Source organism: Drosophila miranda, chromosome XR, assembly GCF_003369915.1.
Source record: "Drosophila miranda strain MSH22 chromosome XR, D.miranda_PacBio2.1, whole genome shotgun sequence".
Taxonomy (NCBI): domain Eukaryota; kingdom Metazoa; phylum Arthropoda; class Insecta; order Diptera; family Drosophilidae; genus Drosophila; species Drosophila miranda.
The window spans coordinates 18,581,265-18,594,351 of NC_046674.1; the positions used below are offsets into that span (position 1 = coordinate 18,581,265).

At 48.9% G+C, this 13,087-nt stretch overlaps 1 protein-coding gene across 1 annotated transcript in view; it reads right to left on the reverse strand.

Annotated features, from left to right (window-relative positions):
* LOC108152190 (glucose transporter type 1) overlaps positions 1 to 13,087 on the reverse strand; it is an 82,090-nt gene that overhangs the window by 30,524 nt on the left and 38,479 nt on the right. Inside the window, 1 exon segment of the mRNA XM_017281336.2 lies at positions 634 to 990. Within this exon segment, the coding sequence (XP_017136825.1) occupies positions 634 to 643 (10 nt within the window). The 5' untranslated portion in view covers positions 644 to 990.

The following is a 13,087-nucleotide window of genomic DNA, read 5'->3' on the forward strand; positions in this document are numbered from 1 at the left end:
CCATTGGAGTCGTCCCACTGTGCCTACTCCTTGTCTGGGGCTCGTAGGGCTCTCCTCTGCTGCTGCCCTGCGGCCCTTCTGCGAGCATTGACAATGCGGGGCAGCTGTTAAGACAACACTTGCCTCTCCTCGCGTTTTCGGAGCATTTTCCCCCCTCGGCAGAGGCTTCTCCTTCATCCTTCATCTTCGAGGAATCTCCGTTGCTCGCTTCTTCGAGGAATGGCCCTTCCTTTGTTTTCCCTTGCCCCAAAGGAGATTGCCTCGTAGATTATCGCCTGTGTTTATTTGTCCACACATTGGCGCAGCATGCCACATGCCACATCCCACATGCCACATGCCAGAGGCCACATGCTGCATGCCCTTCACCTTTCCCAGAGGCAGCTGCCAGTTCACGGGGCGTATGATTAATATGATTTGCCAGCCGCAAAGTCAGGCTGCAGCATGCAGCAGGCAATCCATCAATGCACCCGCGAATCGACTTCAACGATCCCGCATTTTTCACATGATTAAAATCACTTTTCGCGCACGACGCGACGGGAACTTAATGCATGAAATATTACGCATACGCATGTGCCGCACATGCAACATTAAGACTGATGTGTGGCACTTAAATCTTTACAAGGAGGGACTTACGTTTATCCATAGGAAATCCATTTCGGGGGCAAAGAGATGGCGAATTATCCTTGCGTTATCCTCCGCCTCAGATGCTTTTTCTGCTCCTTGTGTTGTTGTTGTTTCTGCTGCTGCTGCTGCTGCTGATGTGGCAGGTTCCTTCTACAGCGGCAACGTTCCGCTTGCCTCTCTCTATCGCGCTCTCTCTCCCTTCTAGCAGCAGTTGTGGCAAATGATAGAAACTGCTAGAAAATATGCATTTTTAATGCCATAAATTAGTTTTTCCGTTTGCCGTTGCCGTTGCCGTTGCCGTTGCACCGTGGACCGTGGACCGTGCAGCCACCGGGGGGTGGGTGTGTGGGGGGAGGGTTGATGGAGCTGCAAATAGAGAGGGAAAAACACATGGAATAAAAGTGGATTCAGAGCAAAAGCAGAAGGTAAAAGTGCCAGCAGGAGTCAGAGTGGAAGAGACGCAGAGGCAGGGTCGGTGGGTGGGGGGCGGAGGGCGCGGGAAAGTGGAGTCAAAAGTGAATCCTTTGTGTTTTCCTCCTGGAAGAGCGGGTTCTCTCACTCGCTCTTCCGCCTTAAAGTTTTATCGTGTTTTTAAAAGTTAATATATCCGATTAGCCAGCCACTAATCGCCTTCTTCCATTAGCTTTTGCTCCTCCCCTCTCTCCCCCCGCCACTCTTCTGCCCTCTCTCTCTTTGCCTGTGTTTTTAATCACACTTTAAACTTCTCCACTGAGCAAAACTTCATGTGGATTCCAGACTTAAATTTCGACTGTTTTCAGACTGTGAAAATGGCGTCAGCAGATCATCGTTACATCGTTTGCATCTCATCTCGTCTCCCCTTTACTGGCTGCCACTCATTCGCTGATGTGTGGCTGCCACACACATCCATCTCCTCCTCCAGCGAGTGTCTGCCCTCCGGCCGCAGAGACAGGTGTATGGCTGCTGCTGCTGCTGCTGCCCCAAAAACTGCTAAAAGTCAAATTAAATTCTATTTTTAGGGAACCGCCAACGAAATGTGTCCCCCAAAAGTCAGATCAGATTCAAAGCCAGCAACGTGACCCTTTCCCCCGCTCTAAACATTCATCTATCCATCCATCCTTCATCCTGGCCACCATCCAACCCCCTCATTCCCTTCCATTTATCCCTTCCTTCCGTCCCTGCCACCCCCCTTTATAGTTTCGTTAATTACTCCATGAATTTGAAAGTTTTCCACATGCCACACACGCTACTGATAATGATGAGGCTCCTCCTGCGGCTCCTCCTGCTTCCCCCTGCGGCTCATCCTCCTCCGCCTGCGGCTGCTCCTCCGATGGAAGTGGATATGCAAATGTGGCTTAGAATCTAGGGAAAATCCCCGGAATATGTACAAGTCGAAAGCTAGAACATCAAATTCGGGGGCATGCCGCAGCTATGGATACCAATTAGAGTCTGATTATCTTCTGATGGCAGCAACAAGACGCGCGAGAGGGGCCGTTGCATCTGAAGAGTGGAATGCAAGGAAAATGCTTTTCCTCGTGGAAATGAACTGGAAAATTGGATGAGGAAGTGGAAGTGTGATAGGGGGAGGGGAAGTGAGGAAGGGATTCGCATAATTTCTCTCTCTATTTCTCTCAGTGTACAACTGCTGGAGAAATGGGGCTAATGATGCGCATGATGTGGCTGTGTGGCTGTGTGGCGCTCTCTCTCTCGTTGGCATTGTCCTCGCTCGCGTCTTTATCCGTCTCCATCATCCTGCGTCAGCAGTGTGCCACTGCCACAGCCACTGCCACAGCCACTGCCACAGCCACAGCCTCAACTTCATCTTCATCTAAGGGATCTGCATCGTTGCATCCTCCGCGTACCACAGTCTGCTGCTGCTGTGGCAAGTTGGGCGCGGCGCTGCATTGAAATTAATATTAATCGCAGCAGCAAATGCATTAAAGCCGCTTTTAGATCCCTTTTGTTGCCTATTTATTACGTTTTGTGGCGCGTTATTAAAATTGCCACCCCTGCCACACTGCCTGCCCCACAATTTGCAATCATTAGGGGCATCTTTCTGCCTTCTGCCTCTCCACCTCTTTGGGGCATGGCTGGGGAGACTTTTGGGGCACGGCACTGACAGACGGCTGACAAAAAGTCAGTGACATTTTAGCCGCAAAAACTTAATAGCCATGCAAATCTTATGCAAATTTCAGTGATAGAGAGATAAAAATAGAGAGAGAGAGACAGAGCAAGAGAGAGAAGAAGAGGGTGAGAGAGACAGAGATAGAGTGTGGCAGGAGGAGACACAGCAATTGCAGCTCCACTGCCACAGCCACTGTCCAATTTTGCACATTTAATGTCACTTTGTCATCCACTCTCCTCTGCCTCTGTCTCCTGCTGCTCCTGCTCCTCCCGCTCTTGCCCCTTCCTCCGCCGTGTGGCAGTTGTCGTGCCACAATTTAAGTGGCAACTTGACTAAATTAATACGACACTGACACTGCCACTCCCGACTCCCCCCACTCCCCAATGCCACTGCAGTGCAGTGCAAAGTGCAAGTGCAGCAAGTGGCCCTGGACTCTTGTCTCTCGACTCCCCCCCCCCCCCCCCCCCATTACTCTCCCTCTCTTGCACAACTTTTTGGCCAACAAAATATGAATAATTATTCATGCATTCATGTTGCATGCCACCCAGCCCCATCAGGCCGCAAAGGGAGAGCCAGATGGAAGGTAGAAGGCCTCCCACTGCCTCGGAAAGTCTTTAAGGATCCTTTCTGTATGGAATATTCTCTCCAATTTATGCTGCAGAAGGAGAAGAAGGGCCAGAAGGGCATGCCACCTCCTCCTGCTCCTCGTTCATTCATCACACACGAGGGGGATGCGTTGCTGCCCCTGCCAATGGGTCTGGTCTCCTTTTGGTCTGTCAATTGCCTTAAATGCAATTTAATTTTCCACCTCATGATGCAAGTTCTTCTCTATGCAAAGGCACTCTTTACCACCACCTCCGCCTCCGCCTCCAAATCCCCGCTTGGAAACTCTTTTTCTATGCAACCTTCTGCCCCGTTCCTTGCCCCGTGTCCCCGTGTCCCCGTATCACACGTTGGTTCGCAGTTCTGTGGCCAGGGCTATAGCTATAACCTATAAGGCAATTTCTATCACAGCATCCCCTACATGCCACATGCCACTTGCCACACGTCACCCTCCACGCCCCCCTCGGCCGCTCTGTGTTGTGGCACTCATAAGCCGCCTTGAATGGGTAAATGTCAAAGTTACTCCTTGGCGTAACATTCGACACATTCGCAGGAGGCATGAGACAGGAGACAGGAGGCAGGAGGCAGAAGGAGTCATGGACGTGTTTGTGTGTGTGTGTGTGTCCTTCTGCTGCTTCCATCCTGGAGCTTGGAGCTTGGAGCCTGGAGCCTGGAGCCTGGAGCCTGGATCCTGGGGATTACATTACACTAAGTTCTGTGCAAACACCAGAGTTGGTTCTCCTCCGTTTCGTTCCGTTCCTGCAGTTCATTAACATGTTACACGGACACGGACACGAACACGGACACGGACTACGGGACACGGACTACGGGACACGAGACACGGAGTTCGAGTCGAGTCGAGTCGAGGCGAGTCGCTGGTGAGACTTGGGCTTTCGTTTGCACTCCACTCCACTCCACTCCACGCTGCACACACCGCTCCAACCTCTCCACGTTTTTGTTTGTTTGTGGATATGTATGCCTATGCCTATGCCTATGCCTCCCCTCCCCCTTTCTGTTTGTCTATCTCAGTGGGGATGTGTGTGTGTGTGTGTGTGTGGCTCTTCTATGTCTGTCCCTCTCCCTTCGCCTTTAAATCTGTGGGTTCTACGCATATGTATGCTTTATGCCTTTTTCCCAATGCGGAAGTGTGGAGGAGGTCCTACCTCCTGCCTCCTGGAGCTGCCTTCCACTTCAAACTGAAGCGAAGCCTCAAAGGTTATGTTCTCCCTTTCAGATATGTACACATAGGCGGGGGTTTTCCCGCCCTGTCTAATCTCTGCATTTAAATATAAAGCATAAATAATTAACACAGTCGGTAGCTCGAATTCTGGGATTCACGAATGGAAATGGAAGGGGCAAATGGGAATCTAAGAGGATTGTGTGTGAGAGGGGGCGAAACCTCTTTCCCCTAATTAGGCAGCAAGCTTTTAGGGGCTGATCATCATCATCATTTGCAGCAGAAGCAGGCACATATCATGGCAGGACTAGTCTCTAGTTAATTTGCACTTTTAATGCATTTTCCACTTGTGGCAAATGTTTGAGGATGGATGGAAACCCCGAAAATACGGCAAAACCCTGACCGAAAATTTCATTTGTTCTCCTCGGAGAGGGGGAGTGGGTGGGGGTGGCACATGCAACCAACAGCAGCCGTTGCATACTTTGCGGCGCAAAGCAAAACCTACAGAACCCCAGAGGCGGCAGCAGCAGCAGCAACAGCAGCAGCAGCAGCCTTTGGTTTGTGCACCCTACCCTCCCCTGTAGCCTGTACTTGTATATGTTGCACGTCAATGAGTTGCCGACACAAAACCCAAAAAACAACTTGCACCAAAACACAGAAAGAGAAAGAGATGGGGGACGAGAGAGAGAGAGGGAGAGGGAGATGCAACTCCACCACTCCTCCTATGGCCGAGGAGAGGCCGTACCGTAAAACTTGCAATTCGTTTTAATGAATCCATCCTACAGGCCACACATCCACATCCCTATCCTACCATTGGGATCCATCCACAGAACCGCATGCCACATGCCACAATGCCACAGCCCATGCAGGCCACACAAGGCAGGAGGCAGGCACTCTCCCTCCCCCTCCCCCTTCCCCAGTGGGGTTGGATAGTGAGAGCGAGAGAGTGAGAGTGAGAGAGAGAGAGAGAGAGAAAACTGATTGTATCAACTTCCTAAGTGGATTTTGCAGTCCAACTGGCATTAAGCTCTTGGCCGCAGGTAATTTCGTATGAATGAAAAGCAAAAGTCTCTCTCTTCTGCCCAGACTCCTCTCTCTGTCTCTCTGTCTCCCGGTGTTCCCCCTCTCGTTCCGTATTGGTATTCTGCACTGTGTTTTCTTGCACTGCAGTTGTGTTGTTGTTGTTTTGCTGTCGAGCGACAAGAGGAGAAACGGAACGTAACGGAACGGAACCCAGGGAAACGCTGGTCCAATCACTCGGATTTGCCTACAGAGGGATTCATCTGGGAATTCCAAACATCCTTCACCTCTCTTCTGTCTCTCTCTCTCTCTCTCTCTCTGTGGTACTTGCATAGATTAAGTTCTTTCATTATATAAAGAGAGAGAAAAAGAGAGAGAGAGAGAGAGAGAGAGTCCACTGTAGTGACAGGCAGCCAGCCACAGCCTCAGTCCCAGTCCCAGTACCAGTCCCAGTCCAGGTCCCAGCCTATGCATATGAGCGCAGGGACCAGCACTCACATTTCAGGCCATTCCTGAGGTTCCTCTGGTCGCGAGTTCCGTTGCTTTTTCCTGCTTTCAGCCTCCTCTTGCCCTCCACTTCTTCTTCTGCTGCTGCTGCTATGACATTGTCTTTCAATAAACATTCATTCCTACGATGGCAGGGCCATTCCATAAAGCGAACACAGAGCAAGTGGAAAAGAGTGAAAGAGGAAAAGCGAAAAAGGTGTGGGGTAGGGCAAGGGAGGATGGCAGAGCAGAGCAGCACTGGGAATCCGTCCGTTATGATTTTTGTTTGCTTGTCGAAACTTTGGCTCTTCCTTTCAGCTGCTCTTTCACCCACACTTCGTCCTGTGGCTTTTCGCACTCATGAATTTTTAAGAGTGCCCCTCGTCCCCCGTCCCCCGTTACCCGTTCCCCGTCTCTGTCCCCCTCTCTCTCGCTCTGCAGTTGGCAGCAAACTAACACCAAGTCCAGGACAAGGATTTTCTCTGCCTCCCCTCGGTCCCCCCTCTCACCGACTCTCTGCCGTTGAGCAAGAGTGGAAATAGTTTCAATGCAATTTTGATGATTCGATGTTTCGAGAACGAGAGAGAGAGAGGGGTTGAGAGAGAGGGGGAGAGCAGAGTGTGCTGCCAGGTGCCATAAGCACGAATATTGCTCTGATGGACAGAGGGAATATTTGAATCGGTTTTTGGCCAAAATGGGGAAAACGTTGTCAAGCCAACGGCTCGTCGTCTGTGTGTGTGTGTGTGTGTGTGTGACAATCTTTGAATCACATGAAATTCTAACTACACAATTTCCGATCCCAATTCGAGTTTCAATTTCAATTTCATTACGCATTAAATATGAAAACAGAAAGAGTGGGCTGGGCGGGGGGATGGGGAGAGTGCACCACTCTGTCAAGCCATATGTCAACTGATTCCATAAAAATAATACAGTTGAGTGGAAAGTGATGCCATACCGTACCATACCATACCAAGTGCTGTTCTGTGCTGTGTGCATCGTAATAGGTTTACCTATAAATGTTTATGGAGTTTGCTTAGTCGCCTGGAAGTGCCATAAAAATCATAAACACTCCCGCACACACACGCACGCACACAGCCAAATAAACAGTAAAGAGAAACAGCATCACACAAAAAGTGCACGAACAACAAAAAAAACAACAAGAGAGAGAGAGTAAGTGAGAATAACAACAGCATAGTAATCACTGCCGAATTATGAGCAAAAAGCGATTGAAAAAACGAGTACCGGTATACACAAGGTATATCCCAGTCGGGGTGAGGCATCACCGGACCGGTGTCTTATGATGGTTGCCTACTCCCTGAGGCAGCACATCAGTTCCACCTGCGAGCAAATATTGGTGCCTATCGTAGGAGCACCACACCCCGCACAAATATTCCCTGGGCATGCAGTGTAGCTGTTGTTGCTGTTTCATGTGTTTGCACTCTCTTGCAATTCATCTTTTTTGTTGTTTTTTTGCCGGCTGACGGAGGTTTTAATTGAGTTGAGCTCGTGTCGCTCTTCTCTCATTGTGTGCTGCTGTTCTCTTGTTTCTTTTTCTGATGCTGCTGCTGCTGCATCGTGATTTTCCTTTTCGTTTTTCTTTTCAATTAATTTAAAATGCAATTGTTTTTAAGCGTCGAACACATCATCGCGCAAACTTGTTGCAATTTTCGTTTATTGCTTTATCTTGTTAAGTTCTTTCTTCTTTGCCGCCCTCCCGCGTGGCACTTTCTCTGTCGCCCTCTCCACCCATGGAATGCCATGTCATGTTGACAAGTGCGTCAGAGCGAGATGGGGGACAAACAGCACTCAGCGGCAGAGGCAGAGGCAGCAGCGGCGGCAGCAGCAGCGGCAGCGGTAAAGATTAATGCCCGCGAATGAAAGAGAAACAAATTCTGTTTGCCTTGCGCTTACCTTTTTTTTGTTTGTTTTTTGTTTACGCGGCTGTTCTCTTATATTAATTTATGCTTTAAACGTACTCGACTGAAGTGGAACGTGGAGATAGCCCCAGCGATAATTAATTTATTGATGCAGGCGATTAAGCCCCGAAAAAAAATTGGAGTGTAATGGTTCGTTCTTTACTATTGCACTTGAGCAGCACGAGCGCGAAACGATTAGCACTTCTGACGCGACTGATAACGAAAGAACGGAACGGATCGCAAAGGAACGCAGAGGAACGCAAGGGTACGGACAAGAGCAATAACTAACGAAACACGTTAACAATTGCTAATTAAAGACGTTTACACTTGTACCGAACAAACCGGCAAACACAGACGCGAACACGACGATGGGGCTGACGACTGACGGTGCTGGAGCTCGCGATAGAACTGTGCGGAGCTCAAGCAAATTCGAGAGGGAGAACCTAAGTTATAGTCAAGGCAGAGACAGAGACAGAGACAGCGCCAGGGACAGCGACAGAGGGAGAGAGAGAGCGAGCGACTAAAGAGAGGGAGAGAGAGAGAGCCATTAAACTGTAAAACCTGCCAGACCAGAGTTTTGTTATTGATATGCTTACGAGATGATGAGTGAGGGAGGAGTGGGGGAACAATGGAATGGATAAAGACAAAGCGAAGCTGGAATACTCTTTCCAGGAAAGGAAGGGGACTACATTTACCAGCTGTTTTTGGGGGAAGTAACCAATCCTAATGTGTGCAAGCCATAGCTCGGTGTCGGATCCTAAAAATCGAATGATTCCCTTTTCGGAAACGTGAAAATGAGTGGCATTTGAGTGTCATTCGAATACAGTGCAAATTGGAGTGTTGCCTTAGGGTCAACGACAGCTTCTTGTTCGCAGACAATTCTGCTCAACAGATAACCCCATAGGCTCATGAAGAAATGAGTCAATGCTTTCAGAGAATGAGAGATGAACGATAAGATGGGAATGTTCTCGCCCCCTCCCCTCTGGCACTCCACTTTGCATACACTTTGCAACATGTTATTAACTTCCATTGCATTCCATGGGTGGGAGCACGAAACAAAACGAACTTGGATAAACTGTGCGGCAAGGCAAGCGACGAAAAGTGAAAGCAAGGTTTACACTGGGATTTAACAGATAGAGACAGACCCTGAAGGGGGGAGGGCGGGCGGCAAGAGGTGCATCACACAGCAACAAATTTCGATTCAGAGTGCCTTCCATTCCACCACATCCTCGGCAACCCAGGCCCCTTCTGTGCCACAGCCCTCACACACATTTACTCGTATTATGTATCGAGAGACAAGCTACTTAATGTAATCGCATTTGTATCTGCAATTATACACAAGTACTCGGATGCTCGGATGCTCGGATACTCGGATGCTCGGATACTCGGATACTCGATATCCTCGTACCCGTACTCGTGCTCGCTCTCGTACCAGGGGCATAGCAAGGGTCTTTGATTTTGATGCCGAAACAGATACCGAATTGCGATTACGATTCCGATTGCGGCCTGTTATCAGGCCTCAACAAGGGGCAAGAACAATGGCATACCTGAACGGGCAATGCAATGGGGGTAGGGTAGAGTGGGGTAGAGGAGTGGGGGTCGGTCGTGGAGAGGGCTTAGTGCCTGTCGAGGGTGTGACGGCAATTAGTGTCGAGAAGTGTCGAGTGCCGATTATCTCTGGATGGGCTCTGGGGACGTCTGGGGCTAAGGGAGCCACGCTGCTGGCATGCCTCGTTCCGGGCTTCGAGAGTGTTTTGCGGTGATGAGACTTCGACAAGCAGATACTCGTACGCGTACACCGATAGCGGTTGCCGTTTGCCACTTGACTTGGCTAAGACCTGGCCTACCGAAGGAGCACCGGACACACCTTCTCAATCTCTGATTTAAGTCTGAGAAATGCTACGATTTTGCACCCCAAAGGAGGTGCAGCTTGATTTTTTCATTGATTTTTGTGTGGAAATTGTGGGGAACAGAAGAAAATCATTCAGTTTTGAGGGAACATCATAGAAGTATCTCTCATGAAACTATCGCTAAAGATCGCTTTTAAGCGAATTCGATGCTTAAACTTAACCGATAGATGCTGCCGCATTACGCGCAAGGTGCGTCAGCAGGAGGATAGTAGAATGCCAAAAGCGATCCATCAGCAAGAGTATCTGTCTAAGAAATCAGAAAGTAGAACGGGCCCTCTCCCCCATCCACATTTGGACATCCTGAGGCTTCGATATGGTCGCATATTATCTAAGATTTAATCACTCGCTGCCTTCTGCTTGCTAGACAGCAAATTGAAATAAAACCAAACCAGGACGAAGCCAAAGCAGAGTTGAAATCACTTTTGCTCTGCTCATTAATCTCAATTCGGAGGAAACGACGAGGACGAAGACGAGGACGGGGACGAGGAGGCTCAAACGTTTTCTAAGAAACGAAGACGCCTTGGAGTATACTCCGATTTCCATTTCCAGTTTCAAGAGACTGTGTATATCTGTGTATGTCATTCGCTCTTTGTGTGTGTGTGTGTGTGTGTGTGTGTATGTGTATGTGTGTGCTTTTGCAATTATTTATGCCGTTCATTTGTTCCACGGCCACGACAGCTGCACAAAGCATTGGAGCAATAAAAGGCAACGACAACGACAGGCGACGTCTCCAACGTTTGGACGTGGCCGAAGGGAACATATCATTTACATGCCACACCAGGCACTGCTGCCCCACTCGCAACCCCACCTCCTCCTGCCGAGCAGCAGCAGCAGCCACAATGACGACGCCCCCGCACAATGGCCAAGGCGCAGGACCCGAATCCTGGCCCCCATCTACCCCCCACCTCCACCCGTCTGCCTCCCCCGATGAGATGTAAAGTTTTACACATAAACTCAAGACAATTTGTGCGCGTATGTGTAAGGAATAAGGCAAAAGGCAAATAATTTACAAGTTTCTGCAACCAAAAGAGAGCGCTGTAGGGACGGAGCGGACTGCGGGGACTGCGGAGGGGTGTGGCAGATAGCCAGCGTGTGGAACATGTGCAAATACAAAGAGCAGTCCGTGGACCCAAGAAACTTTTGCTGCTGGTGCTGCTGCTGCTCCGTGAAGCTGCAACAGCAGCAAATATTTTGATATCCTTCTTTGATATCCTTCCAAAAACGTTTTGTTTCTCTGACAGCCATATGATACAGTCATTCGATCTAGATGGAAGTTGTAAGAGCTATAAAGAAACACACGAAACCACGGCGTTTTTGGGGTTTTTTAGGGAATATTTCCACTTTTTGAAACATTTCATGTACTAAATAGAGTATCTATGGGATATGGCTATAAAGTCTGCTGATCGAGGGATCAAAGAGGCGACCTACAAAAAACTGACCAACAGAAATCGTACTACTCTCTGTAAAGGGAATTCCAGACACACACACTCTTATATGTAGTATATATATACATATATGTATGTATGTATGTGTACACCCACACACATGTGAATCTTAAAATGTGTTACAGGGGGCGTACAAAAGTGTAAAAATAAATAATTTAAAGTGTGTGTAAAGGACACGGGGCGGCGAAAAAACATTGGACGGCGCGCGGCCATTGCCATAAAGAGCGCGCCAACAGCGGCAGCGGCGGCAGCAGAGGCGGCAGCAGAGGCGGCAGCAGAGGCGAAGGGAGTCCCGCATACACATGTGCGTTTGTATATGGGACACACACATAAATACATATGCATTAATGGGCAGTAGTTGTTGCCCTCCGCCGCTGCCACTGCCGCCGCTGTGTGTGCGTGTGCATAATATTTTTCCACCTCCTGCTCCACCTTCTGCTCCTTCCATTCTGTTCCTTTTGCGTTCTGTAAACTTTTGCGCTCAATACCACAACAAGAACAACAACAGGAGAAGGGGAAGGCAGAGGAGGAGGAGCAGCAGCTGCAGGTTTGGCCTTTGAAATTGTTGTCCGCATAAACCAAAAGACAGAGAGAGGGAGAGAAAACTTATTATTATGTTGTCCGTAAAGAAAACCAACAACAATAGTGGCCATAAGAAGGAGCAGAAGGGAGACGAAGCATGAGGAGCAGGAGAAGAACAAACAACAAAGAGGCCAACGCGTGCCAAAAGAAAAACCAGCAGCAATACCGAAAATTGTGAACAGAAACCCAGAAAACCCATAGAGACACACCCAGAGGCGTTGGGGGATCTCCAAAAGGGGATCTGAGAGGACAAAAAACACAACTATGGAAATTCAGGACAATTTCTTAAGGGAGTACCTCATCAGACCAGAGGACTGAGGCTGGTAAGCTCAAAAATCTGTGAGCTATCCGTAGTTGTATCCCACAAGAAGTGCCAAAGAATCTGCGAGGATTAGCATAGGAATACTCAAGGATAATTGGCTTAAGAATGAACACTGTCAAGGGTTGGAAGCTCCTCTCAAATTTGTTCCCACTTCTGTTGGTTCATTAGTCAAATGGAAGAGAAAAATCTGCATGGAAATTCATGAATATAACCACTACATCACCATTTAGTAAGTAAAATCCTTGACGAAGAGCCTCTCCAGCTCTTCTCTTCTCCAATTGTGGCATTCACAGCCCTATCTCTATCTCTCTATCTCTCTCTCTCTCTCTCTCTGTTGATTAGCCACTCCACAATCTGGTTTTTGAGTTATCTTTCATCTGCTTTCAGTCTTTGGCTGGCTTCTTTGCACTCCTCTCGCTGGCTGGGGCCATATGCTAATATCAATTTCAATAAAACTATTTGCTCAACTAGCGCCCAAACACCTTTGGTGGTGTCTGTGTCGCCACTCATCCAATCAACCCTCTTGTATAAAAATACTCCCTATTCCTTCGCCTTGCAGCAATCTGCGCCACTGAGTTTCCTTTCTTTTCATGCCGCATGCCGCAAGCCTCCTGCCGCCTCCCCGCAGTCCTCCGCCTCTTTTGGGGCAGGCAGGAAGAAGTCATAATTCATACAGAAAATACCAGAGCCAATATTTGTGCGTTGGCTTCTTTCATTTCTTGCGCTCGAAGGCGTCGCTTCCTTGGGATTTTTTGTCTGTCCTTCTCTTTCTTTAACGAGTACGCCGCACACAAAAAGGTGCGGAAAATGCAGAGCATTTTTCATCATTTACTGGGGCCGGGCCCAGTAGCCGCCCCAGTGCTTATCTGTATGCCCCCATCGGAGAGTGCCCCAGTGG